General features: G+C 42.5%; 1 protein-coding gene and 1 long non-coding RNA gene across 5 annotated transcripts in view; one reads left to right on the top strand and one right to left on the bottom strand.

Annotated features, from left to right (window-relative positions):
- Positions 1 to 4,009, top strand: part of KCTD1 (potassium channel tetramerization domain containing 1) — a 199,906-nt gene extending 195,897 nt beyond the window's left edge. For all 4 annotated transcript variants that reach the window (XM_030926134.1, XM_030926133.1, XM_030926135.1 and 1 more), the window contains exon 5: positions 3,079 to 4,009. In XM_030926134.1, coding sequence (XP_030781994.1) covers positions 3,079 to 3,237 — 159 coding nt within the window. In that variant the 3' untranslated portion in view covers positions 3,238 to 4,009. The remainder of the gene's footprint in view (positions 1 to 3,078) is intronic.
- Positions 3,877 to 10,034, bottom strand: LOC115895516. The gene is made up of 2 exons (XR_004055717.1): positions 9,880 to 10,034; positions 3,877 to 4,646 (listed from the first exon to the last, which is right to left on the bottom strand). It is a non-coding gene; the product is annotated as an uncharacterized LOC115895516 (long non-coding RNA).
- Between the last annotated feature and the right edge of the window lie 4,002 nt (positions 10,035 to 14,036).

Genomic DNA, 14,036 nt, shown 5'->3' with positions numbered 1-14,036 from the left:
TCATTTGTGTATGTGAGCCCAATGGAAATCCATTGGAGGGTTTTGAGCAGAAGGGAGAACTGACAGAACTCGTATTTTAAAGTGAACACTGTGACAGCAGCTAGAGAATAGGAGAAGCGAGGAGACCAGGCAGCAAGCTGTGGTACAAGCAGTTGAGAAGTGTCCAGTTCTGAGTGTCTGGAGGGTAGAGCTAATAAGGTTTTCCGACGGTGGCTGTGGGTTGTGAGACAGAAGCCCAGGATGACTAAGATTTTTGACAGAGGAACTGGGTGAGTGGAACTGCCATTTCCTGAGATGGAGAAGTCTAGGGGAGCAGGAGATATGGGGGTGGAATTCAGAACTCAGAGGCTAACATGTGCTGAGCACCGACTCTCTGCCCTACCCTGGGCCAGGGTCTGAACATGCCTTGTCTTCTTACAACCCTAACAGGTAAGCACTGTTAATCCTCTCTGTCTTTCTGATGAGAAGGCAGAGGCGCACCTGGGTCTCGATTCCAGCTCCGTGTGACACAAAACCGTTTGAAGTCAATGGAGTGAGGGTTCTAGTTTTTTCCCTCTTTTTAACTGGAATGGGCCCATGACTTTGTTCAGTATTTAGTCAGCAGAACCCTTCCCAAAGCACAGAGACTCGAAGCACCCACTCTTCCGTGCTGCCTCTTGAGGATTGTTCCACGACTATTTATAACTCTTTAAATGTATGAACAGATGTCTGAGAACAGAAGAGCAGAAAATTCTGGCAGAAAATGTTCCCTAAGCATGCTAGCGGAAGGCACATGCTCCCAGGCGGCGGGCGGCCGCTGGGTCGCAGGGTTCCGGAGGACGGCATTCGCATTCTCACCTGTGTGGAGAGCGCCCCCTGGAGGTGTGTGGCGCTCCCGCATGGCCCTGCACAGCGTTCCTGAGACGGCCTCAGCAGTTTAAGCCTCTTTAAAGCCCAGAAAGCCGGTCCCCTTCCACACAACAGCCTGCCCTGGCTGCCACTGGAGCAGACAGAGGGGCAGAACCATTCAGAGCCAGGACAGGAAGGCCTCGGCCACACCCTGGGGCCAGTGAATAACGATCGTCAATTCATATGCTTGACAGTTTCCCACGTCAGATGTGGAAATTTTCATCTGGATTAACGTGATCGTATGACACAGCCATGACCTACCCTTGCTTCCTGCTCCACTGACCAAGAAATAGTCACCAGCCTGTGGGCACGCAGAGACTCTGGGATAAGGCTTATGACACCCTATACCTCACTAAGTTGTTATATGATCACTCCGTTTAAGGAACTTTGCTGTGAAAGTGTTGTTGTTTCCAAAGTAATGGCTCCATCAGCTGTTTGCATTACATTGAAATAAGCTTTTGACCACATCCAAGGTAACATTGGATCACATTGACTAATTATCACATGATGCCTATCGAACTCCGAAGAAGAGCTTAGAGATTTCCTCCTGTTAGCATTTAGTGACCTGAAGACTCAAAGCAAAATGGACATCAGGGCTAGGTTCTCTGCTGTTCACAGCTTCCTCCCCTTTGGATTTCCTCTCCTAATCATGGCAAGGAATCTTTGCCAGGGTCTGGTTTGGCCAAGCAAGCTGGGGTGCCTCTTGCTGATAGCTGCATTCCTGCCTCTGCTGGGGAATACGTGGAGGGAGCTGTTCTTCGTCTTTCTATTTACCTGCCACGAAAGCACGTCTTGATTTTGAAATTAGGGATTGTTTTCTTCCTGTCCTTATGCTGACGGGTATCATATACATCGTAAATTTACCTACAGAAATAGAGCACTGCTGGGTAGAATGTTAATTTTGTTCTCATAAGGACTTGTGTGTGTTTTCTTAATTTGCCAGCACTTGAGGTTTTAATTTTTAGAAAACATACTCTCTTGCTTTCCAGTCTCATCTACTAAGCTGTTTTGCAACATAGCAGACTATATTCTATATTGAAGTAGGCAACTAAAAAATAATAATTTTTTTAAAAGTAAGGGTTCACTTTACATTGACTACATTTCACTTCCTTCCAATAAAAGTTTTTTTGAGGTGGGCTTTTTTTTTTGTTTTTTATTTATTTATTTATTTTTTAAGTTATGATTGAATCACTTTGCTTTTAAGGTGGTGTGGAAGTAATTTAATTATATTCAGAACTCCGGCAGGAAACATTTGCAAGTCTAATATTTGTTGGATTCCTAAAGAAACAGAATGCTCCAGATCAGTTTCCTGTATTTGTGTCTAAGAGTCACAGGTACTGTTTCCTGCATTTAAGAGTGTCAGACATGTAGTGCCAAACCCGGGGATCTTGCTGGCCTTAGGTATTTGATTTCAAAATTAAGAAACAGATTCTATGGTTTATACTTGTATAAGAAGTTTAGAATATCTTTATTTTTCATACATTTTCTTATATGTAATCATTGTGCTGATTCTTGTCTCCTTGAATGCATGCAGGGCAATACATCTGTTTCAAATGATACAAACTTGAAAATCTGTAGATAATCCTCTAGTGTCTTCAGTAGTCCCTTTGTTCTGCTATTGAAATTACATCAGTCTTCCAGGTTGAAACATATATATTAACTTGGTATTAGGAAACTCGAACAAAGGCGGAGTTGAGAATACAAATGAATCACTGGCTAAGTAAACTCTGCCATCACTGTCCTTTCCAGATTTATTATCTCATAGGATGTATTTTAGTGATAAATGAGCTTTGAAATGTGAACCCTCATTTTTGACAGAGAGGGCAGCATTGTATATACAAAAAAAAACCAGGAGGTTTGAGGCCAAACAGACCTGAGTTGGAAACCCAGTTCCATCACTGACTAGCCATGGACCTCAGTTTTCTCATCTATAAAATGGGCCTAACACCACCGAGTGTTGTAGCTGGTGTGTGTAAAGCAAGCATGTAAAGGCACATTTTAGGCACTGGAGATGCTTGCTTCCTCTCTCCTGCCTGTTAATCCAGAATCTTCCTTTGAGAGGAGCAGCTCACAGGGACATGGGTGCTGGATGAGATGAACCAGAGCTGCACATAATCTCAAACTTTGGGGTGTTTATGTAGCCATAGGATTTACCTCACCCCTAACTGGATGCTTGTCTTGTCCTCGCAGGTCCTTGAGAGGTTGCAGCAAAGAGGATTTGAAATCGTGGGCTCCTGTGGGGGAGGAGTGGACTCGTCCCAGTTCAGCGAATACGTCCTTCGGCGGGAACTAAGGCGGACGCCCCGCGTACCCTCCGTCATCCGGATAAAGCAAGAGCCTCTGGACTAAATGGACATATTTCTTATGCAAAAAGGAAAACACAAAACCAATAACTCAAACAAACAAAAAAGGGACATTTATGTGCAGTTGGGACAGCAAACCAAGTCCTGGACCTAAAATCGAATAAAAGACACATTTATATCCAATAGAGACCACACCTGTATTCATATGGGAACAATTGGAATAGTGATATCCTCAAGGTGTAAAAAATATATAAATATATATATATATATATATATATATGTCAAAAGGTAGGAAATGCAAAAAAGAAAAAAAAAAGGTGATAGCCGCAGTTGGTGCTGTGATGGCCGTGAAGTGTCCTGGGCCTCCCGAGGTCTCTGACTAATAAACAAGCCATGAGCGGTGAGGACACAGTCTCCTTACAGTTTCCATTGCCAACAGCCATCCATTCTTTTTTTCCTTTGTCTTTCTTTTTCCTTTTTTTTAAAAAACAAAACAAAACAAAACACCTTGAATCAAGTTTCTTTGTATATGGAGGTTCCACATCCCTCTTTAGGCAGGGACCAGGCAGGACTTCAGAAAAACCCTCATGAGCACATTGCCAAGATGTTAGACATGAAATTTTACATGTAGTTTGTACAGAAGTCACACTTTTTTGTCCACCTCACAGATGTGAACTTTACTTTGTTTTAAAACTGATCAGTTTTGCCAAGGGGCCAGAATTATTCCTTGTTAGAATTGCTCCAGTTCAAGTCTGCTGCTTTCCTACAATTTTTCAAATTTTATAATGGATTAAATACAATAAACTCTGTTTAAAAAAGACGGTCTGTGTGAAACACACATGTGGGGGTGAGGCTGGATTAAAGTGAAATTTTTTCTTTTTGAAATTGTCCGTGTTGAGCATCAAAAAGAGGCTTGAAAGCTGGGGTCAGTTTTGAAGTCAAAACCTACTAAAGGCTAAGGATGTAATCACCTGTTCTAGACAGTGGTCTTCTGACTCAGCAAATGTTATTTCATGTGCTTTGTTATTCTGCATTGGTTAGCAAGGTAAATCTTCCTTCTTACAGACTCTTTGGTTACACCTATTTCAGTTATCTCTGGCTGCAGAGCAAGCCACACCAAAATTTAATGGCTTAAAACATTTTGTTCGGGCCTGTGATACTGGCCTTCGCTGGGCTGCGTCTGCTCCACGTCTGCTCCACTGCTCCAATTCAGGGGGTCTTATTGGTGTGGGATGTCCTACATGGCTCACCCAGATGGCTGCAAATACTTGGCTGTTGGCCTCTATGTGGCTTGGGCCCCTCTCAACATGGTAACCGGATTCCAAGAAGAAGGCAGAGAAAGCCACAGTTCTCTAAAAGCCTGGGCCCCGGACGGCACAGTACACTTCTTCTGCTTTCTGTTGTTGAACAGCCACATGGCCAGCCCAGACTCAAGGAGGGGGAAATAAGATCCTCCTGTTGGGGAAAGTAACAAAGCATTTGTGACCACCTTCAATCTACCATAATACCTTGTCCAAAGCATCTTATAAGTAGGGCATTATGGTTTTGCAAAAAGTAGGGAACATCTCAGAGCCAGAACTATCATTTTATTACTAGCCAGAGAAGTAAAAACCCTGAGATTTCAACAGCACTTTAGAATGAAGTCCTCAGCTTTTCCAAGGTATTAGTGACCCTGATTCTTCTATCAGGCCTACACCCACCTTTCTTCCCTCCTCTTCCTCATTCCAGACACTCAAAATAGATCTGGCATGCTGGTAAGATTGACAGGTAAACGAGAATGTGTTTCTGGTGCAGAGATATTCCTGTGGTGATGGGTTATTTCCATCCTGAACTTACTTTCTTTTTTTAAATTAAAAAGTGTATGCCTGAGGACACTAGTAATGAAAATATCTCTGGCTTCTGAAACTAAAAGTGAGCTGTTAATGGCTCCTATCACTGCCTGAAACACAGGCGGCCCAAACGCTGAATTACTTTAATGATGGCTAGCCAGGCTTCCACATTGCTGCATAATTTCGCTATTTGAGACTAATACACCACTCTCTCAGATGGGGACAGACAGGGCTGCTCCCACCAGCTGCTCAGTCATCCACGTCCTACTGAAAGGAGAATAAAATTGCTGTATGATTTACTAGCAATCCATTCTCGTTAGGCAGAATTTCCTCAAATCAATAATGCAAGGGCCTCACTTTGGGACTCTGCTGGTTATTGTCATCAGTTAATGTTTACCCAGCACTGCTTATGTGCAGTTAGCATTGTCCCAACCAAATACTGCACAGAATGGTGTACACTGGCTACTGGCATCCACTTTGTTCTTTTCTAAGTTCTTCGGTCCATTTATATGACTGCATCCCAGTTGCACATTGTTTCTACAAAAACTCTGATCCAGTTCAATGGAGCAAACATTTCACTTGTAATGTTCACCTTTTTAGGTCTTGAAACATGTAGATTCCCAGATACCAAAACTTTAGGAAAGAGCAGGTCAATCAAAATGTCAAAATATAATTGAATCATCTTTTTTCTTTTCTTTTCTTTTTTCATTTTTCTTTTTTTTTTCTTTTGAGATAGGGTCTCACTCTGTCACCTAGGCTGGAGTGCAGTCACAATCTTGGCTCGCTGCAACCTCCACCTCTGGGTTCAAGTGATTCTCCCACCTCAGCCTCCCAAGTAGCTGGGACTACAGGCATGTGTCACCACACCCAGCTAATTTTTTTTTTTTTTTTTTTTTTTTTTTTTGATAGAGATGGGTTTTGCCATGTTGGCTGGGCTGGTCTTGAACTTCTGAACTCAAGTGATTCACCCCCGTCAGCCTCCCAAAGTGCTGGGATTACAGGTGTGAATGAATCACAATCTTATTTTTCACTACTGTTTATTGTTCAATATAAAGTTCATGTTCAAACTTCACCAGTGTCCCCAAAAGGATCTTAATAGCTGTGCTTTGCACCTAGAGGATCTGATCAAGGATTACACATTGCATTTATTAATAATACCCCCCACCCCTTGCTTTTCTTTGGGGGGATCTTTCCATGACATCGACTTATTGGAAGAGTCTAGGTCAACTGTTTTGTAGATTGTTGCACGATTTGGATTTGTCTGATTTGTCCCTCATTGGTAGAGTCAGGTTTGTTTGGTTTCGAGACTACTACATAGGTGATAACATGTCCTCAGTGCATCATATCACAAGACTCAGTTTGGCCCATATTATTAATGGCAGTTTTGGCCTCTTGGCTGAAGTAACATTCACCAAATTACCCAGTGTAAAGGTAGCTTTTTCTTTTTGAAATTAATGATTACCTATGGGATGATGCTATGAGACTATAAATATCCTGTATCTCAACACACTCTCACCAAATGGTTTTAACATCCATTGGCAATCCTTTCCTGAATCCATCATTACCTTGGTAGCGCTAAAAGTTTGCTTTTTAAAAAGCCACTGTTGGCGGTGCCTGGTGGCTAACGCCTGTAATCCCAGCACTTTGGGAGGCCAAGGTGGGTGGATCATGAGGTCAAGAGATTGAGACCATCCTGGCCAACGTGGTGAAACCCCATCTCTACTAAAAATACACAAATTAGCTGGACGTGGTGGCGCATGCCTGTAGTCCCAGCTACTCCAGAGGCTGAGGCAGGAGAATCACTTGAACCCAGGAGGCGGAGGTTGCAGTGAGCTGAGATCGTGCCACTATACTCCAGCCCAGGCGACAGAGCAAGACTGTCTCAAAAAAAGCCAGTGTTGCCTGAATCTTTGATAGTTGGAATAATTTTTTTTTTTTTTTTTTTTTTTTTTTTTGCAAAACAAAAAATCTTTAGGGCAGACAAGCTACACTATTTGACCTGCTCTTTTCTAAGAAGTATTTTAGAAAACTAGAATAAGGCAAGCCACTTATAAACTGGTTCCAAATATTAGATGAGTTTCTCCATAATAGTAATAGTCATCCGTTTAGTGTTTGCTGTGTGCCAGACCTGTACTGAGCACTTTACCTGTTAACTCATTCAATCCGTTGACCACACTGGAGGTTGTATTATCCATCCCTATTTCTTGGGTAAAGTAACTAAGACCCTAAGACATCAAATAAAGGATATGATTAAGGCTAATGTTCGATTAAGTTTTATAAGGAGGACCCAAAACAACTATTTAAGAAAAAGTAAGTTTTTATGTGCAATAGGAGGAAGCAGTAGATTATTAATTAATAGCATTTTCTCCTTATAACGGAAATGTACTCCGGTAGTTAAGTATTTTGACCATCTTCTTCAGTATGTTGGGTATTTGGCTTTGCTGATACTAGGGTGACCATGACATGGTTTCTGCTGTGGGTTTCTGGGGAGTGAGAGGAGCAGGGCTCTCTGCACATCTAGTGGTGAATTAAGGTATGTGCATATCTAACTACAGTCCAAGGCACAATGGGATATGTGTCATTTCATATTTACAAACCAAGGATTCTAGAAATGCCCGATCATATGGGATCATATCTAGTCGGGGATATTAGAAAAACCATCCTTGGGGAGGTGGCGCTTGAAAGATGGGTAGGCTTTGCAAGGAAGGAGTATTTGGGGGTGGGGCAGAGGCTCTGAGCTGGAGGAGCACAAGGCAGGGTGAGCACAAGGCAGGGTCAGCACATGGTATGAGACGAGGGAAGCATGGGCTAGAAAAGGAAGGTGGAATTGGATTTTGGGAGTGTGAGAGGGGAGCTGATCTTGACTGCCAGACAAGGATTTGGACTTTATTTAGAAACCATTGGAGAATCACAGAAGGTGGGCAGATACTCATTTAGGGAGTCTGTAGGCTTGACTGTCCGGGAACAGTCTGTTGATGGGAGGGGCAGTTAAGTGACTGTTTTCCCCATTCATCCATTCATGATCTACAAAGTAGGCTAAGAGCTGATGACATAAAGATGTATGAGAAAATAAGACATCACCTTTAGAGTTGGGGCGGCAAACTCAGATGTCTCCAAGGGCAGGGCAAGTTACGTGAATCAGTAAGAGATAGCCGAACTGGAGTATTCAAAGGAGCAGCCCCTACTCAACCCCAGCAGGTTGCAGCTATAGGAGAACAGCGTCCTTGTACTTAAACATCTCATTTTTCTAGAAAACCTGGGAATCCAGACTTTTGTGTGAAATCTCTAGATGTGTAAATATTGGAGCTAACTCATTTTTTTTTTCAAATGTACAGCCCAAACAAGACATCTGCAAACTAGGAGTTTGTAACTCTGAGAGTTATGAAATAAAACAATTTTAGACACTCTAGAAAAATTCCATTTGGGTGGGATTGCATGTGAGATCACAAAAACTAAGTTGATCAAGGACATACTTTATAAAAAATCAAAATTTGATGCAAATTTTTAGTTTGATTTGATAATATAATCTGATTACAAAAACAACACTTATTCACATACACATACACCAGGTCTGAATCATACTTTGAGCTCAACTCTTTCTCCCTTTCCAACCCATGCAAAAAATGAGCTTGCTGGCGTTGGCAGCTGCAGTGTTCTCCATTGCAAGACACTAGACAAATGTCATTGCAGTAGCTATTAGTAAGAATCTACTGGTAGGAATTACTAATAACATTTGTGACTGACTAATATTCATATATAGGACTAAAACCCTGAGAATATGCATTGTGTCTGATTTTGTCACTGTCGGGCAGCTTTTTTCCATCAGAGTTGATCACGGGTTCTATCAGTGATTTCCAAACTTCCCTGTTCTTAAGACACACAAAAGGCATTTTTTTAAGTTATAATTCCAGCCCACCACCACCCCTCTACCCAATCTCCCCACAGATTTCTGAATTTCACTTTTTTTTTTTTTTGAGATGGAATCTCGCTCTGTCACCCAGGCTGGAGTGCAATAGCGTGATCTCAGCTCACTGCAACCTCCGCCGCCTGGGTTCAAGTGATTCTCTTGCATCAGCCTCCTGAGTAGCTGGGATTACAAGCACATGCCACAATGCCCAGCTAGTTTTTTTTATTTTTAGTAGGGTTTTTGCCATGTTGGCCAGGCTGCTCTCGAACTCCTGACCTCAAATGATCTGCCCACCACAGCCTCCCAAAGTGCTGGGATTATAGGCGTGAGCCAGCATGCCTGGCCTGAATTCCACTTTCTAAGTGAAAAGCCTGGGACTCCATATTTTAATAATGCCCAATCCAGTGATTCTTCAGACAAGTATTAAAAGCACTGGGTAACATCATTGTGCCCCCCAGCATAGCCTCGGAACAGTAAATAAGGATCTTCTGAGTGTGCTTTTGTGATGTGCCTTTTTATGATTTCACTGATGGAAACAATAGTTGGCATCTCCTATTCTTTTGAAGCTCAGATTGAATACTTCCAAAGGAGTTAATGGAGGAGGTAGGGGATGTGTGTTGGGGGCATTGCAGGGAAATCCTTAAGTGGCATTTAATCCAAGGGCCTTCATCCTTTCCTAATTAGGCAGAAAACTGCCCAATCCAGTGGAAATAGCCCACCAACTACAGAATTCTTACACCTCCTCTTAAAAAGCTGTCAGAGGCTTGAGTGAACAGAAACCAGCACAGGAAGTAATTACCATAGCATCTACCACCTGTAACAATAGCCTACTGTAGGTGTATAGGTCCGTCTTTTCCCTGTATTTTAATCTAGGTGAGTTTCTCTGAAACTTAGTGATTTCAAAACTTCCGAATTTGAAGGGGAATGTAAATCGATAACCCTAACCACTTACCACGAAGCTCCCTTGCATGTGCTGAAACGTTCGCGTCAGACAGCTCAATCTGACTGCATTTCGTGTGACTCCGGGTTCGTTCTCTCTCCACCTCTCCTTTTCCCCTCATTCGCAGCGTGAGTCACACAGTGCTGCACTGCTCCTCCCAATCTGTTTATCAGATTGTGCTTGTCAGAAAAGGGAACAGACAGTACAAGTATTAAATTATGCTGTTGATCAGCGGGACTGAAAAAGCCACAGAAACATGTATTGCGCGTTCCATTCAAACTTTGGAACTTGACTCGGAAAGCCTGTTCCAAAAGCTGAAGGTCAAATCTTTGTCACAGAGGATCACACTCGTTGGAAAAGAAGGAAGATCAGTTGGTTAAATCCAGTTTGAGGCGACCTTCCAGGCTCATCTAAAGGTCTGCAACTTGAGCAATCAGACGCAGCTGAGTTTTTAAGTTAATCAGGAGTAATGGGAAACTGGCTTGACAAGGGGCAATGGTGTGGGGTAGATGGCTTATGTGCCCCTAAAATTTAAATTTCCATCCATTATTGCTCTTTATTTGAAATTTTAAAAAATTATTTAAGATGTTGTTCTTCTATAAGTCATATTCTTAAATGTTTGGTCTCTTAAATACATAAATAACAGAAAATTTGAAATTCTAAGTAGAATGCATATTCATGAAAATAATTCAGTTATAGCTCTTAGTTTAAGCATGGTGGATGTGTTTATAAAACAGAATATTGGCTTGTATAATCTTTTTCCTACTGCCATTATAATATCAAAATCAGAGTTATTTTCCTCTAGGTAGGGAAGGAGTGGGAGAAAAACTATACGCACACCCCAAATTCTTTCTTCCAATAACTTCCTGCCTCTGTCCAGTCTGCAATAACACCCCTCCTCCACCATCCACTCCCCACTTTTCTTCCAAGCAAAGTTAGTCAAGTGATGGATGGAGATGACTTCTGCACAATCACTAGAAGCCTTCGTGTTAATATTAAAAGCGTACAAAGAGAATGACTTGCCTGGACACTGACAGGGCTGCAGGCCCGCCCTGAGGTGGCCTTTCACAGGGCCCACGGAAGAGCCACAGACAATACAAGGCCACCAGGTCACTTACTTCTCAAATTCTCACCCCAAGTGTGAATGCCTTTTTCTTGCATGTCACTGCTTTTCTCAGTCTCCTCTCCTCTCCCTGGGAGATCTCAACCATCGATGACTTTCCTGTCACCTGTGCTGCAGGCAGAACTCTCCCAGAGCTTGGGTGGGGTAGCCAGCCCTAAAGATACAGGACAAATAAGACATGACCTTGCCATTTGACTTTTAGTCAGGCAGGAGGGTAAGCCATGTAAACCCATCGTTTCAATATATTGTGTCATAAGCAATGATAGATGTAGGATCTGCCAATCATTTCCATTGGACTATCAAGAACAGAGCTTATTTTGGCCACTGGGCCTTTTGTTTCTCCTTTTAGATTTCCTATTTCAGTTCAGGATGCTCCTTTCTGTTCACATCAGGGAGCCATTTCTGCAATCCCCATACTTACATGGTCACCAAGTTCTACAGAAAGTATCATCTACATATTTCTTCCATCGGTCTTTTCCTTTCCACCCCTACCTCCACTTACCAATGTCATATGATCAATTCCTCCTATATGGACCATTTCCATAGGATCTTAATTGGTTTTCCTGTTGAGAATTGAGATTGTCACCCCTTAAAATCCATCCTCCACATTGCAGCCTGGTTACTCCCCTGTTAAAATCCTGACAGTGTTTCCTTGTTATTTTTAGAATCATCTTGTCTCCTTAGTGTGGCATCCAAGCCTCCTTGATCCAACTCTACCTACCCCTCAGCCTCACCTGGGGCCACCCCTAGCCTCCTACAAAATACTTTTAGTGTCATATTTGTTTCTTTTTATTTGCTGTTTTTTGTTTTGTTTTGTTTGTTTTGGAGACAGGGTCTCACTCTGCTGCCCAAGCTGGAGTGCAGCAATAGCACAAACATGGTTCCCTGCAGCCTTGACCTCCCAGGTTCAAGTGATCTTCCCACCACAGCTTCCGAGTAGCTAGGACTTTAGGCACCCGCCACCACGCTTGGCTAATTTTTTTTTTTAATTTTGTGTAGAAATGGGGTCTCACTGCTGGGCGCGGTGGCTCATGCCTGTAATTCCAGCACTTTGGGAGGCCAAGGTGGGTGGATCACAAGGTCAAGAGATTGAGACCATCCTGGCCAATATGGTGAAACCTCGTCTCTACTAAAAATACAAAAATTAGCCGGGCGTGGTGGCATATGCCTGTAATCTCAGCTACTCAGGAGGCTGAGGCAGGAGAATCACTTGAACCCAGGAGGCAGAGGTTGCAGTGAGCCGGGATTACGCCACTGCACTCCAGCCTGGCAACAAAGCAAGACTCCGTCTCAAGAAAAAAAAAAAAGAAATGGGGTCTCACTATGTTGTCCAGGCTGGTCTCAAACTCCTGGATTTAAGCAATCTTCCTGCTTCAGTCTCCCAAAATGCTGGAATTACAGGCATGAGCCACCATGTCCTATTTGTCATATTGTTCTGAGTCTCCCTGCTTTGTAACACATTTATCCTGTTATTTGTTTAATCACTTGCCACTCATCCTTCAAGACCCTCTTTACCCATCACCACCTTTTCATGTGCTCCTCAGATGGGTGACCCTCTCTATGGTCCTAAAGCACCCGATTTGTACTTTTATTATCATACTTACCACTTAATATTGAAATATCTACATGTATATGTTTACTAATCTAATGGCCATCCTTAAGATCTTCAGTGGAAGAAATCTGACTTATTTATGTCCTAGCACCTAGTAAGTGCTAACTAAATGATTGTCGATGACAGATGAAATGCACAACTGAAGTCTATTATTTGCAGAACTAGGCAGAGTATGGGTTTCATGTTCCTCGCTCCAGCACTTAGAGAACTTATTTCTACTCATAAGCACTAAATTAAATAAGAATTAATGTAAAGTATAATAACTGACATACAATAGAGAATCAATTACTAGTAATATTAAATCCCTTAAGCACTTTGGTTCTTTTGATGTTTACTTTGGATTTTGCCTAATCTAAAGTCATTCAGGAGTTGCACATTTGGCCAATATGAAGTAGCAGATTATTCTCCCTCCCGAAACAACTCACAAACTGAGCAGAATATATGAAACAATGATTTTCAAGACATTGAATATGAGGCAGCAGAGGACAGTGATCCCTGTGAGGTGGAGAGCAAACAAGGTGAGCCCTATGGTTGCCCTGGCTAACTGCCTTGAGGAAGTTTCCAGGCCAAGTTGCAGGGAGGGGTAACCCATACAGAGACTAATGCTTTCCCTGAGTTGAAGAGATGGAGATGGTAGCATAGGAAAGCCAAGGCAACTAGAATTCACAGGGCAGAGCAATGGAGAGGGGAGAGATACATGCAGAAAGAGAAGACTGAAGAACAGAAGAGACTCTTCAGCTGAATACTGATCAGTGCATGTGTTGGAAGAAATCACCCAAGCCAAGGGGAAAAGCTGCGTAGAAGAATGAGAGAAAGCAATCCCCATAGCCCACCCAGGACCAGAAATAGTTCCTGCTCTCAGCAGACAGAGTGGAAAGCCTCATAATGAATGGGGCATTGGTTAGAGTACTCAGAATGCCAGAGTGCTGGAGGGAAATGAGCCCTAGACTAAACACAGCTCGGATCTTACCTAACAAAGCTTAAAAGCAAATCCCAAAAAGGATCAAAGTGTTTCCAAGTAACTCTACTTCATTCTAAAACAAAGTCAAAAACTATTGATAGACATACACAAATATTCAGCACCCAATAAGGTAAAATTCACAACTGGCCTCTAATTTTCAAAATTACCAGGCATTCAAAGAAGCAGGAAAATATAACTCAGAGTAAAAAATAAAAGAAAATAAATCAATCTAAACCAACCCAGAGGCCGACACAGGTGGCTCATGCCTGTAATTCCAGCCCTTTGGGAGGCCAAGGTGGGTGAATCACGTGAGGCCAGGAGTTCAAGACCAGCCTGGCCAACATGGTAAAACTCCATCTCTACTAAAAATACAAAAATTAGCTGGACATGATGGCGTATGTCTGTAATCCCAGCTACTCAGGAGGCTGAGGCAGAAGAATTGCTTGAACCCAGGAGGAAGAGGTTTCAGTGAG

This window comes from Rhinopithecus roxellana, chromosome 21 (genome assembly GCF_007565055.1).
Source record: "Rhinopithecus roxellana isolate Shanxi Qingling chromosome 21, ASM756505v1, whole genome shotgun sequence".
Taxonomy (NCBI): Eukaryota; Metazoa; Chordata; class Mammalia; order Primates; family Cercopithecidae; genus Rhinopithecus; species Rhinopithecus roxellana.
The sequence above is the reverse complement of the archived record's forward strand: the minus strand, read 5'-3'. Positions and strand labels throughout refer to the sequence as shown.